Raw genomic sequence first — 17,171 nt, 5'->3', positions numbered from 1 at the left:
GCCCATGACAAAGAGTTGTCAGAAAAATGATGGGAACAACATAACCATGCCTAGTGCCTACGCACATAAGCACTCAGTAAATGCCACTATCATGTTTACTCCTTCCACATCTACCTAATTTGTAGATAGAAACACTGAACAAGGCACAGGGAGGCATACAACTTTGCACCTGGCAATCCACTACTAGAACCCTCCCCTCTACAAACCCAACAGTCTGGTGTAGGCGGTTAGCTAGGTTAGCTACCGATCCACCCACCACCCGTTTCCTGCTGGGCCATATCCATCTCATTCATAATATTATCATTTTCAAGGCAGTGAGGATGACCAAAAAAGTAAATACATGGTTTGGTATATTCTTGCCTTAGTGCAGTTGTGCTAAATATCCACAAGCCATACATTAAATAACTTAACGCCTAAATAAACCAATATTCCAATTCCTTGAAAGGATAAAAATATGCATCAGGAAAAGCCTGAGAGATCTCAGCAAAACACGCAGCACGGGAAGGGGCTTCTTATCTCAGAGGGTGATTTTTATTGGAATTTTTCTTCTCTAATATTTTTGGTATTTTCATTAGGAAGCATTTAACACACATTTATAAATATGAGTCACACATATTTATAAATCATGTTTACAATAAATCTTTACTTAACAGTTAAATTTTATGCAAAAATTTCTTGAATTTTTATGAAATGAGGAAATTACAATTCAAGTTATTTAAGTGAAAACACAGAATCCAAAGCTGTGCTTACAGTAAAATCCAAATTACATAAATTAGGCATTTGTAAAAAGCTAAGAAGAAATATCCCCAAATGCTAACATGGCTACTTTTTAGGTAGTAGGACTGATGCTTATTTCTGTATACTTCTCTTTGTGTTCTGCATTTCCTACTACAAATGTGCATTACTTTGGGGATACCTGGGTGGCTCAGTCAGTTAAGCATCTGACTTTGGCTCAGGTCCTGGGATCAAGCCCAGCATCGCTGGGCTTCCTGCTTGGGGGTGGGAATGGGAGGATTCTGCTTCTCCCTCTCCCTTTCCCCTAGCTCATGAGCTCTCTCTCTCAAATAAATAAAATCTTAAAAAAAAAAATCATTATTTTTAAAACTAGAAAAAAAGTTAAAATACTACCCAAAAAATCTTCCTATAGAATATATCACCCAATACTTTATACTATGCAGAAATTTTGTTTTCCCATTAAAATATACAGACCATCACTTAGTTTGAATACTTTCCCTTACACAGACATCTCCGACATCCTGCTATTTGTTCGAGTGGCTAAATTTAACCCTTTACAACTAAAGTGAGGTTTACAAACAAGTACAGGACTGAATTTTTTTTCATCTAAATTCTAATGGCATTTTGTCTTTCGAAGCCTCCTGTTTCCACTCTTAACAACCCAATCTGGGGGTGAGGGGTGATTATGGCAAACTCTAAGGGCCAGAGGTGGGCCCTTCCAGGGTATTCTCAAAGGCAGGGCTTAGAAACCAAAAGCAATCAAATGCGAATGCAAGAATTCGTCTTAACTATTTAACTTTTTCTCACCATGTATTTCTCTTTCTGCTCTTTGCTCAGCCCAGAATTCCTTTTCTTCCTGAGTTCAGCCACCTTTTCCTTATATCGCAGCTGCCTCTCTGTTGGTGCCTGAAAGGCAAGAAGAGGACACTGAAAAGCTAGCTGGAAAATGCATTATGTCATTCAGTTTCAAGATGAAAAGTAACAACACAAGACAAACCACAACCTGGTCAGGGAAGGAAAACATGCCCAATGTGTGACAGCCACCCCGTGTACTATGGCGATTTTAAAATCCCAAACTGGGTTCCCGGGCCACCACGGTTACAGTCAGTTAATATGGCTTCAGGAATGTACTTATTTTAGTATTAAACCAAACAGAACATAAATTAAGGAGGGATGTCACCACCAAAGGGGCAGGAATAAAATAAAGGTGTGTCAATTCAATAAGCATTTCTTGAATGTTTACTGTTTTCCAAGCACTGATACAAGAATGAATAAGACTTTTAAACTGAGTCAGACTAGAAGCCCAGATAGACCATGAAAATAAGAGCAGCTACAACTTACGGCAAGCTTATTACCTGCCAAGTACCAGGGAAGGGGATTTTGTGGGTGACTACCATACTACGTAGTTATTATTCACTCCTTGTTATGAACAAGGAAATAAAGTTAAAGGAGGGTAGCTGACCTGTCCTAGACCACACAGCTAGTATCACAGAATCACAGTATTCAAATCCAGATCTGTTTCGCTCCAAATCCCAACCTCTCCCTCCTCACCAGGCTTCCTCTGCTAGCTACCTATAATCTAACCACAAAAACAGACACCGCATGATGAGCTACGTATATATAAGATGAAGACAAGGGCTAAACCAGCATCCTGAGAACATTACAACAGAACACCTATAGAAGAACTGCCTCAATGGTAGGAGGTCTGAGAAGAATTTCTACAACAGCTGAGAAGTACAGGGATTGAAGGCCTTGAAGGAGAAATACAATCCCTTCTTGGCACAGAGTTAGGCAGAAAAACGGCAAGAGCAAAGACCCAAGGCAGTCACGAAGGAACAAGAAATTAAGCGTCATCAATGAGCAGGAATATTCAGAGAAGCAGAAAGATTAGGGCCAAACAGCATCTTGGAATCCAAGGCAAGAGAGAAGTTGAAGAAAAACGACACCATCCCCGTGTCAAATGCTAATAGCACAAGTCACTGGCGACCTTGGAACCATGCCAGCACAGCGAGGGGGTTTGAAAGTAACAAAAGGTTAAAAAGGAGATGCGACATGGAGCAGCAAGTGCCATCTCAGAAATCATTAGGATTGCGTGCAATAGATAACCAGTATTTTCATAAACACCACGATTTCTTCATTTATGAGGCAGAAGTGCTCGTTTCATGAAATTTTACTATCTGGAAAGCAAATATGCTCCTGAGTATACAACTGAAGACGAGTTAAGACGAGTTACTCAGAAATACCACGGGGAACAAGAGACTTGGAGAGACCTAACGCCCGCTCCTGGGCCGAGGAGAGCCAAGACTTGGCCCCCAGGCTGCGAGCGGCCGGAGCTTGAGCGAGGCCCGTACCTGGTGCCTGGTTGCGTGCCTGTTGTCATCTTGCCTGTGGGACAGCGTTCTCTCTTCTATCTGCTTATCCCGGCTCTGTGCTCTCACCTGCAACCATCAACAACGTCAATAAATCCACCTGCTTCTAAGACTAGGTTTATGTAAAAGAATAAGAATATCATGGAAATCCCCTGAATTCACGCTGCGGTTTTACTTTCAAAGAGTCTTCACGTTTATTATCACCATCTCTCCAAGAATGAGGAAGGCAGGCTTCACCGTCTGCTTTCTCGGCCACTAACTGAGAATCAGAGAAGTGCACTCCTCGGGGCTACGTGGTGACAAGGCGAAGATTTTAATGAAGTCTGGGGACTCGGAGACTGGACCCTTCCCGCCGCACAATGGGTAAGAAACAAAAAACCGTGAGCAAGTGCAAGAACAGGGTGAAGATGTGCACAGGCAAAGGTGGATAGCTGGAGGGTCAAGTCTCCAGGGAAACTGGAGGCAGTTATGCGTTCTTAAGGCAAACCACATCAGCTCTCCCAACAGTTTCCGCTTCACCTTCTGGAAGTGAGGGCTCACATCTAACCGCCTGTTCCGCTTCACACCAAAACTCAGCACGGCCAAAACACGATGACTGGTATTCTCCCACAGATCTGCAACTCCCAAACATTCCCTCTGTCGACAGACAGTAACACTTTCTAAACAACTCATCAGGTCAAAAACTTGAAGGTCGTCCTTGCTGCTTCTCTTTCTCTCTCCTCATGACATCCATCAGCAAGTCGATCAGGCTGCTTCCGAGATACATCCTGAATCCGATCAACTCCTACTATCTCCGAGGATATGACGCTAGTCTGGGCCACCAGCCACTGCCTGAGCCTTGGAGCACCCTTCCAACCAGTTGGCCTGCATCAAACTCTTGCCTCCAACCAGTCCACTCTCCATACACAACAGTTGTGATTTTTAAAAAGCATTTAAGAAATTATATTACACCTCTGCTAAAAGCCCTCCAAGTGCTTCCCACCATCATCACATTAAAGACACACTCCCTGTGCCAAGGCCTACAGGTCTTTTGGGATCTGGATCCTCCTTCCTCATTTCCCATTATGCGCCAGTCACACTGGCCTACTTCTGGCCCCTCCAACCCAGCAGCTGATCTCTACCTCACAGCCTTTGTGCCTGCCCATCCTTCCACCTACAACTCTTCTCCTAGATCAGGACACAACAGTCTCTTTGCCCTCAGCCACGACTCAGGTCAAACACCAACTCCTCTGGAAGGTCTTCCTTAAGGACCTGCACAAAAGCAGTGCCGTACCCATCACCCCCCCCAAAACAGCCATCACCCCCAAAACAGCCACTCTGTATCTTTTTTTGTTGTTGTTTCTCACAGCATTTATTACTGCATGAAATTCTTCTCTACTTATTCATCTGTATGTGCTCTGCCTCCCCCCATGAGAAAGTCAGCTCATTGAATGCAGTCTTTTTATCTCATTCAGAGAATCCTCAGATACCTGTCACGGTATGTAGTCATGGCAATCTGTAACGGAATGAAAATGGCAATATCCTTGACTGCAAACATTTACCAGGAAACTCAAGGGTAATCACATATATGCAAGTAAATTAAAAATTACAGAGCTTTCAGTAAATGCAGGAATTAGTCTAATTTTTCCATTTGGGATTCTAAATGTTAATAAAAATATAGATCTTTCAGAAATTCCCCAGAGCCACCAGGTTCCAGCAGTAGAGATGGATTATGTGGAGCCTCACTGCTCCCGTGAAGAAGAAAGCATAACAAAGGAAAGACTCAAGAAATGCTTTCCTTTTTTTTCAGAATTTTCTTCCCCAAACTGAATTCTTTCTTCCTCTTTTTTAAAAATAAATTGCTTAACTTGTTCACATTGCCACAAGCCAACAATTTACAAGTTGTACTTCAGGAAGACTTCTCTGTGAGACTATCCACAGTATCCCATCATGATACTTAAAGACAAGAGGCAGAGGACAACTCTCAAAAAGAGATCATGGTTCATTTCAGAGAAAGAAAGACCTAGTGCCTTGTCGGCATCTGATGCAGATGTTGGCCAAGCTGTTCCTGTCTTGATCAGGTCTCAGGCAAATGGCAAGATAATGGGAAGACCTACCACTCGTTCTTACACGGAGCAAAAGAAATGACCTTCCTTACACAAGAGATTTGGAATGAAGAAAAATAAGAATGTTTTCATTAACCTTAAAATCCATATAAGCATTCAAAGTACACTACTTTGCTGAAAGAGTAAACACATCAAGAAATGTCCCATAGTGTGGTCTAGTTGTGAATAAGAAACCAAATTCCTGACTCAGAAAGAACTAATGTTGGCTAGGGATTCTAATTTTTCATAGGATGAAACTGGCTCAGGCAGGAATAAATCTGTGACCTTGGCATTGTCAGAAAATAACAGCCACAAGAACGACAGTTAATACTTTGATCCAATGAGCTTGGATAACCTATCCAAATACTACCCACGCAAACAATTTAATTAAGAACATTTCGACTCTTGCTTCCCTATTATTAGTTCCATCCTTGGTAGCAGCAACCCATACAGGAACATGTAAAAGAGGATCCTGGGCTCTCCCCCAAAGCCATTACCCCAAATTCCAAAGGTTATTTAGGACTATAGTCCTCAAGAATTTAAAACAAGAATTAGCCAAGAGTAGGCATGACTGAGAATAACAAAAAAGGGAAAATATTCCACGGAAACAGAGAAATAGGAAAATAATTCTGAAAAACTTTAAAGAGCAAAATGTCTTCACAGATTCATGAGAAGAGAACCTAAATCATAAATATTGAGATCACATATTTATGCAAATTAGTTCCTAATGGAAAAGGTGCCTGGTAGTCGCTGAAGTCAATTTTCAAAGCAAAGTATCAAGGCACTAGAAGATGATACTCCAAATATTCCATATATAATCTCCCTATTAATTCCCTTCAAAGCATTCATTACCTCATAGAATTCTTTTACATTTAACTATTTTTTTTAACTGTATTTTTATTATGTTTCCTCCACTAGAATATAAGAAAAAGGACTTTGCCTATTTTGTTCACACTGGATCCCCAGGGTTTAGCCAAGTGCCTGGCAAACCTTACGACAGCACTCACTGGGTAAGTACACGTCAAGTAATGACTACAATTACCTTGCATTCATCTGCTGAGAGGTTATGATAGAGCGGGCATCCTGAGATGGAGAAATGTCTCTCGTGTTTTCCTGTAAGATGTCCTGTTAAAAGAGGGAAAAACTCAATCGCAAGATAAAAGATTTAAGCTCATCAAATGATAGTTTTCTGTACATCAACCATGTTATTTTGCTGTATCTTTTTTATCCAATATGTATCTGATCACAGATTGAATCCACCAAAGAGGTAAATGACGGGCCATAACTTGCACCCATAATAAATTCTTTTCTTCCACAGGATGGATCTGGCAATCTTTGAACATACTTGTATATGTTCAGTATCAACTGTAGTTCCTTCTGTTCTTCTGATAATGTATTTCTCAAATTCCAAAAAAGTCATAAAGCCATACATTTATAATAAAGGAACAAAAAAAATGAACATTTCCTTTCAGTGAAATCTAACTTTCCTATGCTAAATTTTCAAGTTATATGTATACTAAGTGTTCCTTCTTTTCTATTATGCAATGCTATCCAATCTGAACTGAGTTCTCAATAATCAAAAGAAACTTATGGAAAATAAAGAAAATGGACTCCTCTAATCTACAAATAAGCATATTTTGATAATTCTGAACCAGATTAAATATATTTATTTTCTTGGCGGGGGACTGATTTTGTTTAAAGATTCAGGCTTCTTGGGCACCTGGGTGGCTCAGTGGGTTCAAGCCTCTGCCTTCGGCTCATGTCATGATACCAGGGTCCTGGGATCGAGGCTCACATCGGGCTCTCTGCTCAGCAGGGAGCCTGCTTCCTCCTCTCTCTCTGCCTGCCTCTCTGCCTACTTGTGATCTCTGTCTGTCAAATAAATAAATAAATAATCTTAAAAAAAATTTATAAAGATTCAGGCTTCTTCTGTAATCGGACTTTTAAATAGGCAGTTAGTATTTTCAATAGCCAAGATATAAAAGCAACTCGGGTGTCTATTCATAGACAAACGGATAAAGAAAAAGGTGTTCTCTACACACACACACACACACACACACAGTGGATTATTTGGCCACAAAAAAGAATGAGATCTTGCCATTTGTGATACGGATGGACCTAGAGGGTATTATGCTAAGTGAAATAAGTCAGTCAGAGAAAGACAAATATCATATGATGTCACTCACATGTGGAATGTAAGAAACAAAACAAAGGAAAAAGCAAAGAAAAAACAAAACCCGACTCTTAAATATAGGAAACTGGCAGCTGCCAAAGCAGGGAGGGGAGAAAGGGGTAAAATAGATAGAGGGGATCAAGAGTACACTTATGTTGATGAGCACTGGTTCATATATGAAATGCCGAATCACTACTATATACCTGAAACTAATCTAACACTGTAATAAATAAATGGGAAGTTAGCACAAGGCACTCTTATGAGTGGACAATGTTAGTAAATAACAATACAAAAAGCTCATTTTATCTAACGGGTCATCTCACTTTTCTATTTTTCATGTGGCTTTGGGAAACACACAGGGAACTGAATGTCACTTCCTTTTTACACATCTCTTTAACCAAAAGGTTTAAAAAGCCTTTGGGTAATAGAGACATTGGCATTTAAAAAATCATACATGATTTATGGAGTAAGCTTTACAGGATGAAATTAATCCAAGTACTGGGGGAGAGAGGAATTAACATATGATATGCAGGCTGCCATTTCTCCAGGACTGTATTATTAAAAAATATGATTTTAGAGATCCATTCAATTTATCTTGCACAGAAAAAACTACCCTCAGTGATCAAACACCATGTATAAAATGTAAAGCATCGATACTACAGAAAGCCTTCTTTCTATAGATATTTCTTAAAAAAAATACTTCTATAAGTATTTCTAAGATATTATGCATCTATAACTTCTGGGTAAATTATTCAAGTCATGTCTTATTCTGGAATATATAAACTGAAACCGATCTAATGTGTCTATATCAAAAGTGTTAAAAAGGATAACCAGTCTATTAGTCTAGCAGTTCTACTGCTACAAATTTATTCCTACAGGTTTTCTTAGGAAGATACAAAAATACACACATACAAGGCTATCCACTACAGTATTATTCAAAATAAATAAAATGAGAAATATCTCAAGATCAATCCATACGGGACAATGTAAAAAATTTATATAAACTATCAATATAATAAAATTCTCTGTATTCTTTAATATTTTTTAAAAAAGATTTTCTTTATTTATTTGACAGACAGAGATCACAAGTAAACAGAGAGGCAGGCAGAGAGAGAGGAGGAAGCAGGCTCCCCACGGAGCAGAGAGCCCATTGTGGGGCTCGATCCCAGCACCCTGGGATCATGACCTGAGCCAAAGGCAGAGGCTTTAACCCACTGAGCTACCCAGGCGCCCCTCTTTGTATACTTTAAACAGATGAAACTCTGAGAAAGGTAAAATATCCAAGATGCCAAACCATCGTACTTTCCCTTTTGTGGATAACAAAATAGAAATATATGTGTATATACATGTGTATGTGCTCGCATGTACACACAAACTTACTGAAAGCATTCATAAAAAGCTACAAGAGGGGCACCTGGGTGGCTCAATGGGTTAAGCCTCTGCCTTTGGCTCAGATCATGATCTCAGGGTCCTGGGATCAAGCCCTGAATTGGGTTCTCTGCTCAGCAGGGAGCCTTGCTTCCGCCGCTATCTCTCTGCCTGCCTCTCTGCCTACTTGAGATACCTCTCGCTCTGTCAAATAAATAAAATCTTTAAAAAAAAAAAACAAAAAAAACCTACCAAGAATAGTTTTATATCCAGGGATATGAGTGAAGGAAACCTTTATGCATTTCAAGGCTCTTGCAGGGTTTTAAGTTTTCACGAGCACAGACTACTTTTATACCAAAATTATTTTAAAAAATTAATGATGTTATTTTGCTGAACAGAAAAAGAGTAGGACAGGATCAAAAATAATTTCAGCAATTTTTTTTTAACTAATCTCTATGTCCAACATGAGACTTGAACTTACAATGCCACGATGAAGAGTCACGGGCTCCACTGAGCCAGCCAGGTACCCCCTTATCAAAAATAATTTTGGAAGCTCAGGTTCGTACCTTTCAAACTTTGCCAGTACATTAACACCAAAAGTCAAAGTAAACTTTCCTCTGATGCAACAGATTTACATTTATCCTCTCATCTACCCCACTAAGGGGGGTTAAGTACTGAGCATAAATAACATACAGTTAGGCCCGACTCTGACCTCGTCTCCTTGTGCCCATTCTGGTTGCTCTGCCCTAGGTATACTGGCCTGTAAGTGTGTCTCAAACTGCTTAAACATTCTCTTGCCCCACAGCCTTAGCACTTGGCTGTGTGAGAGTGAATGAGTGTGTGTGTGTGTGTGTGTGTGTGCGTGTGTGTGTCTGTGTGGTTGTATATATGCACAATACCTTACCCTCTCAGCACTCCCTAATCTTCCTTCAAGGAAATATCTCTAGTTGACGTATTACATATCCACCTGGTTTGCCTTCCCCAGTTAAGACTATAAGCTCCAGAGGGTAGAAACTTGGACATGTTCCCAGCTACACCCCCAGAACCTAAAACAGTGTCTGGCATGTGGCAAACAGAGCACATGAAAGTAACAATTTAGGGAAGCAGGGAGAGTGACAAGTAGGGCCTGAGTCTCTCTGCCATCTGGCGAGTAGATCCCCTCACCCTCTTGAAGCATTAGCTAGCACTCAAATACCAGTGTTTACATGATGATGTCTATGCTTAGTTTTTCCACCATTTACCCAAGAAAACTCATTTAGGCTAAAATGATTAGCTTCTTCAAGTGATGTTCAGGGGAACTTATGCTCTAGGCATTCTGAGGAGTTGAGATTATCAGAGATACTGGTCCTAAGACCAGGAAAAGATCCAAATACATTAAATGCTAGGGAAAACATACTGTGGGCCTGTAAAGCAACAGCTTACTCTGTTCTACCTTTTTTGGGAACCTGATAGCCCTGCTGAAAAGTTCACCAATTTGAGAGGTAGACCCAGTGGAGAAAAGTCTGTAATCTCCATGAGCACCTTCTAGCTCTAAACGAAAGCTTAATCCCAACGTCTGCACAGAAGCTTGCCTTAAGGACCACTGGTTTAAACAATTATAAGAATCTGCCAGTAGAGGTAAAGGTCGTAAGAAAACACTGAGATATTCTTCTATCTGAGAAGAGATACTTGTCCGGTTTATACTTATCAAGTATACAAAGCCTAAAACCACTGAAGTCACAAAAGTCCAGCATCTTATCTGCGCCCTTTTACGTTCACGACCACGCAATAAGAACTCTGTTTTTCTCATTTTCTTAGCAGCTCTGGCCACACAAGCAGTACTTTGCATTAGTTACACTCCTCATGAAGCACGAACTGTGCACCACACAATGAGCCATTTAGAGACAACGGTCTTCCGTTTTGTATCTGCAGGAAAAAGGAGGAATCTTATCGCAGGGAGAAACTCGCAGGAAACTGATTGGTGCATCACACTTCTTGTCCTTGCAACCAAGAAGCAAAAATACTCTCTACTCGAGTGGGCAACTCAGTGATGCTCTCAGCGCCACCGAAGAAGCCAAGAAGCTAAATCACAGGAGAACACAGAACATCTCCTCATGATCCTAATTCCAGAGGGCGAGAACCATGGAACACAGGTGTTATGAAGCCAGTCACACTCACCTAGAGAGTTACAGCCTGGAGTAGGACACTTCATATTGAAATTGTAGCTTTCGTGGAAGCGACGGCGCTTGGGGCGATGAGAGAGATCGCTGCCTGAGTCCTTCAGGGACATGTCCTTGGCAATGCTCTCATCATGAGACACGTTGGGGCTAGAGATGTCTATATCAGACTCAGAAGAAGGGGCATTTCCAGTTGGAGTTCGAGGTGGAGACTCATCATGATCAGCTGTATTTTTAGTTTCTAAAGCAAAAGCAATTGGTAGAAGCTCATAAGTGGGGTTCTTTTATTTAGAGGTTTACTATTTGGAAGAGTTTATGGGCTTCTCAGATCCTCTATCATTTAACCAGTGACTTTTAGTCACTTATCTGCTGTAAAGCTACAAGGAAAATGAAAAGAAACTAACAATTACTTTGTGTGACTTTACATTCTGAGTAAAATTCAGTTTGGGATTTATCCTAGTACATTTCACTTATCTGTGTTTCTCATAAGCCCCCCATCATGGGTAATCAAAACTGGACAGAAGAAATCTTTCTTTAAAATGACCATCCAGGGGGGCGCCTGGGTGGCTCAGTGGGTTAAGCCGCTGCCTTCGGCTCAGGTCATGATCTTAGGGTCCTGGGATCAAGTCCCGCGTCGGGCTCTCTGCTTGGCAGGGGGCCTGCTTCCCTCTCTCTCTCTGCCTGCCTCTCCATCTACTTGTGATTTCTCTCTGTCAAATAAATAAATAAAATCTTTAAAAAAAAATAAAATAAAATAAAATAAAATGACCATCCAGGGCGCCTGGGTGGCTTAGTGGGTTAAAGCCTCTGCCTTCGGCCTAGGTCATGATCCCAGGGTCCTAGGATCCAGCTCCGCATTGAGCTCTCTGCTCAGTAGGGAGCCTGCTTCCTCCTCTCTGCCTGCCTCTCTGTCTACTTGTGATCTGTATCTGTCAAATAATATATAAAATCTTAAAATATATATATATAAAAAATAAAATGACCATCCATGGGGCACCTGGGTGGCTCCGTGGGTTAAGCCTCTGCCTTTGGCTCAGGTCATGATCTTAGGGTCCTGGGATCGAGCCCTGAATGGGGCTCTTTGCTCAGCAGGGAGCCTGCTTCTTCCTCTCTCTCTGCCTGCTTCTCTGCCTACTTGTGATCTCTGTCAAATAAATAAAATATTTAAAAAATAATAATAATAAAATAAAATGAACATCCAGGGGTGCCTGGGTGGCTCAGTGGGTTAAATATAGCCTCTGCCTTTGGCTCAGGTCATGATCCCTTGATCCTGGGATCCTGAGCCTGCATCGGGCTGTCTGCTTGGCTGGGAGCCTGTTTCCCTTCCTCTCTCTCTGCCTGTCTCTCTGCTAACTTGTGATCTCTGTCTGTCAAATAAATAAATAAAATCTTTTAAAAAATAATAATAATAGAATAAAATAAAATAACCATCCATAGGGTGCCTGGGTGGCTCAGTTGGTTAAGTGTCTGCCTTTGGTTCAGGTCATGATCCCAGGGGTCTGGGGTTGAGCCCCACTTCGGGCTCCCTGCTCAGGAACGAGTCCACTTCCCCCTCTCCCTCTGCCCCTCACTAACACTTGTGTGGTCTCTCCCTCCCCCCCTCAAATAAATGAATAAAATCTTTAAAATAAAATGACCATCTAACTTTCCTTCCAGGAAACACACAGAATGGAAGATTAATAAAAATGGGTGTCCTTCTGGATGATATACTTGGTGTGAGTGTGTGAATGAACTTGACTCCCAAGCTAACCTGTTAGTAATCTAACAATTCAGATTATAAATCATGGGTTGTATGCCAAATTCGTACAAGGGCTGAGCAAGGCCAAATCGAGAGCTGACTGTCCACCTCAAGACAACTACTGGGGCACCTGGGTGGCTCAGTCATTAAGCGTCTGCCTTTGGCTCAGGTCATGATCCCAGGGTCCTGAGATCGAGCCCCACATCAGGCTCCCTGCTTAGTGGGAAGGCTGCTTCTCTCTCTCCCACTCCCCTTGCTTGTGTTCCCTCTCTCGCTGTGTCTCTCTCTGTCAAATAAATAAATAAAACCTTAAAAAAAAAAAAAGAAGAAGAAAACAACTACTCTTCCAATTCAGTCAATACAGTGAGTGAATGACCACCTCATGTTCTCAGAGCTTTCCAGGATTTATTTGTTTTGTTTTGTTTTTTAAGATTTTATTTATTTATTTGACAAAGATAACAAGTAGGTATAGAGAGAGGAGGAAGCAGGCTTCCCTGCTGAGCGGAGAGCCCGATGTGGGGCTCGATCCCAGGAACCTGGGATCATGACCTGAGCTGAAGGCAGAGGCTTTAACCTACTGAGCCACCCAGGCATCCCAGAGCTTTCCAGTTTTTAAAAGAAACTAGTAACCCAGGTTTTCTTCATTTTGTATGAAATTCTGTATTTCCAAATACTGGCAACAAACTTTTAAACATGTAAACACTGGGGCACCTGAGTGGCACAGTCAGTTAAAAGTGTCTCTTAGTTTCAACACAGGTTGTGACCTTGGGAATCCTGAGATCAAGCCTGGCGAGTCTGCTTGTCTCTCTGGCGAGCCTCCCCCTCTGCTTCCCCACTCTCTCTCTATAAAATAAATAAATGAATCTTTAAAAATAAAAATAAAAAAAGGTAAACACTATGCAAGCAAACCAACAGAGCATGTTGGCAGGCTGGGTGCCCTAGTCTATAACCCGTGCTCTAAGGCATCTGATTTGGGCTGGTGAATCACAATCTCAACAGCTCACAACCCCCATTTCCAAGGTCACTCCTCCTCAGAAATTTAGGGGTAAGTGGACTGACAAGCATGACTATAGGAAAATCTGGTGCAAGCTTTCTTCATCTATGGGTAAAAGGTCTCCAGTCCCTTTTGCCTATTATGGGTTCCATCTAATTTATGTGTTACTCTAGACTTTAAGAGTACTCTAGTACAGAACTGTCCTCAGCAACACATTCAAGAAAGGAATCAGGCAAACATCATTTACCTAGCTGAATATTGTCAGTCGTGGGCATCTATCTGCAGTGGCCTCAAGCCTTCCTTAAGAGGGAATTGATGAGATCCTCTCTGTAATTGACCAAATGATCCTATATTCACTCACCTCTATCTGAAAAGTCAACCACTTGCTCAGTTTCTGAGCCAGACGAACGAGTCTGCCGAAGAGGGTATTTTTTCGGAGTCACCGGGGTAGGCTGCTGCTGACTACGGGTCACTCTTCTGGTAGAATAAGCAGGCTCCTCAGTGCCAAAAGATTGCAAATTTCGAACAGGACTGGAATCTGATCCCCAATATTAAAGATAATATTAAAGAGAAAAGAAGAAAATTTGTTTTATTTCTTATCCATATGATTTATTAGCATGCATGCCCTCCTCTTCATACTTCACAAAAATCTAACAAATAGTTAACATATCTATTCTATTAAATAAAGTATAAGCTAAAGAACCTAGATCAGAAGTAGAGGTGCAATACAGTATAGAATTAACAGTTTAGATTCTGGAATCAAGACTGATTCCCATTCCATGCCACTCTACCATACCGCCTAGCTATAGCATCTTGGGCAAGTTCACCTCTTCAAGCCTTTTCCCTGATCTATAAAAAAGGTAAAACACTAGCTGCACGTTCCTCATGTTTACTGTAAGAAGTGAGATACTTCATATAAATTTCATTGAATATGATCCCTGGTACCTAGTCTAGTGCTTTCTAAATGTTAGCTGCATCCTCTCTTTCTTCCCTTAGTCCAACCCACCAAAAAACACATATTTTATTTACTACTAAAGGTATAACAATATACAAATATTTCCTTTCTTTAGGGATCTCTTGTGTTCTTCCTGATCATGCTGATACTCTGAAGCAAAGTTATAATAGGTTTACAAAAAGTGAGGCCAAGAACATGGTTTTGGAATTTTTTAAGATACCGAAACCTATTCTGAAGCATCTGGCAGCCTCGTTACATCTCTAATTTGATGATACTTTAAAAAGAACTAGAGAGGGGTGCCTGGGTGGCTCAGTTGTTAAACGTCTGCCTTCAGCTCAGGTCATGATCCCAGGGTCCTGGGATTGAGCACCGCGTCAGGCTCCCTGCTCAGTGGAGAGCCTGCTTCTCACTCTACCATTCCCACTGCTTGTGTTCCCTCTCTCGCTGTGTCTTTCTCTGTCAAGATAAATAAATAAAATCTTAAAAAAAAAAAAAAACTAGAGAAAGATTCAAAGCTGAGATTAAACCATATTTTAGATGACAAAAGATCTTTAAGGTAATATGTAAATCTCACAGGTTCTCTTAAGAACAAAACTAAAATTCTCAAGCTTTTCAGTAAAAGAATTCTACACAGAGCTAGGCTATCAGCTTGCATACCTTGAGAAGGCTCAATTTATAACAGAGCCTACATTTTGCTTTTGAGAAGGCCACCTTACATAGACTACATTGTGAACAATGCCCCTGGGAGTTGTGCAAGTCTCCAGTTATGATGTATAACAACTAGGAAGAGACCCAGGGCCCAGGTATTTCCTAGCTGTTTTGAATATTTACAACTTTTAGGTGTCTGGGGCAATGACCAATTAGAATATTATAAGAATATTATAACCCTTCCTTTGCATATAGTTTCCTCTGCCTAGAATAACATTTTCCCATCTTTCAACTTGTAAAGTCCTATTAGATCTTTTAGGATACACCTTGGAGACCTGTCTCAAATTGCCGGCCCCATCTCTGAGCTTCCAAAATATGCTATGCCAACCTCTCAGAGCCCTTACCACAATGCACGACCATGATCGACTGACATTTCTGTATCTTGCACTAAACTGTGAGCACCTTACGGGCAGGAACTCTGATTTTTCTATCACGGCATTCCAGTACACAGCATAGTATCTGAATTACAGCAGTCATTTATCGCTATTCCCACTGTGCTCAAAAAATAAACACAAACTGAGACTCAAGAGACAACAGCGTGACTTCAACTGAAACGTTAAATTCAAAAATAAAATAAAGAACACCTGTGGAGAATGTTCCCGTTTTCTTGCTTGAAAAACCGTTTTTTCCTCTATTTTGCAATGTGCTCATGAAGCAGTGACCAAATGGGTACTATTTAAGTGCTTGAAGCCTATTACAGTTTCCCCCCTTCCCCTTAATCTGTTATCACCTATTGATTACCAGCTTTGTGCATTAACTGCAACCTTCTTCCCTCCCCAGAGAATCCCAGAGCAGAACCAGGAGGGATTCAGGGGTACCCTCCAAATCTAAGCCGAGACAACTCAATTGCACAAGAGAGCCTTCAAACTACCTTCCAACACAGAGATTTTCCATTCTGTACAACCAAAGCGAAATTCTAGGTATTTAACAACTGACAGTTGGGTGTAACTAATTATATCTAATAATTGTGTCTGACTACATTACAGAATTAAATGTAAGTTTTGGAAGTATGGAGAAGTACTGAACCTCCTCAAAAAACAAGTTCAAGAGACTATTCTAAGGCCCTAAGTCTAAACCATTCCAACAGGAAGTGAAGAGACGGCATTCCCATTTTACTGATGGAAAAGCTGTAGTCCAAAAAAAAGTGAAGCGACTTAAGACATCCATGTGTCACATAGCCATTACATCAGACATAGTTCCTTTGGGTCTACAGATTAGACAATACCCCCAATAGAACCAATTTTTAAAGACATGATACTTCTGCAGTCATTCACTCTGCATTTTACCAGATTCTGTCACCTACACCACGCCAATGGACCAGTTTCCATATTAACACAATAATATGATGACCAGTGAGCAGGCTGTGAGGTATGGTCAGGAAGAATGAATTCTTATACCTTGGGAACTCTGGCTCAGCCGGGCTGAAGAGCGAGTAACTCGGGCAGATCGCCGGGATGTGCCATCACTCTCTGAACTGTCTGTGTGCTCGAGATCTGTAGAAAAATCGGAATCTTCGGTTCCATCTGAACTACTGCCTGCATTCCTCTGTAACACCATAGATCCAGACATTAGCACAGAAGCAATTATTCTGTGGGTTTGTGTTAACACTGGAAATAAAATGAACCATGATCCCGAAAACACGAAGGAAGGATTCCATCGCCAAATTCCCTTTACTTAAGGCATTTAAACGGAACAACCTACAAATAATGCACTTTTCTTAAATGAATGAAAGAGAGCATTCTTACTTCATTAACACTAATTCTGACACAAGGCCATTTATCGGTCAGCACTACAAACTGGAAATAAAAGTACCAATTCAAAATGGTCTGGCCGACAGTACTAGGCACTTAAAGTCCATGGTGGTAGGAAAAATATCAGTGCTAGTCTCCTT

At 41.0% G+C, this 17,171-nt stretch overlaps 1 protein-coding gene across 2 annotated transcripts in view; it reads right to left on the bottom strand.

Moving 5' to 3' along the window:
- The window catches only part of KAT7 (lysine acetyltransferase 7), a 34,322-nt gene that overhangs the window by 14,843 nt on the left and 2,308 nt on the right, over nucleotides 1-17,171 (bottom strand). Inside the window, exons 2-7 of one of the 2 annotated variants that reach the window (XM_059380060.1) lie at nucleotides 16,678-16,825; nucleotides 13,979-14,155; nucleotides 10,887-11,126; nucleotides 6,231-6,313; nucleotides 3,087-3,173; nucleotides 1,543-1,641 (exon numbers count right to left, since the gene is read on the bottom strand). In XM_059380060.1, coding sequence (XP_059236043.1) covers nucleotides 1,543-1,641; nucleotides 3,087-3,173; nucleotides 6,231-6,313; nucleotides 10,887-11,126; nucleotides 13,979-14,155; nucleotides 16,678-16,825 — 834 coding nt within the window. The remainder of the gene's footprint in view (nucleotides 1-1,542; nucleotides 1,642-3,086; nucleotides 3,174-6,230; nucleotides 6,314-10,886; nucleotides 11,127-13,978; nucleotides 14,156-16,677; nucleotides 16,826-17,171) is intronic. The other variant, XM_059380061.1, reaches the window with a different exon arrangement.

The sequence above is a fragment of the Mustela nigripes genome, chromosome 16 (genome assembly GCF_022355385.1).
Source record: "Mustela nigripes isolate SB6536 chromosome 16, MUSNIG.SB6536, whole genome shotgun sequence".
NCBI lineage: Eukaryota > Metazoa > Chordata > Mammalia > Carnivora > Mustelidae > Mustela > Mustela nigripes.
The sequence above is the reverse complement of the archived record's forward strand: the minus strand, read 5'-3'. Positions and strand labels throughout refer to the sequence as shown.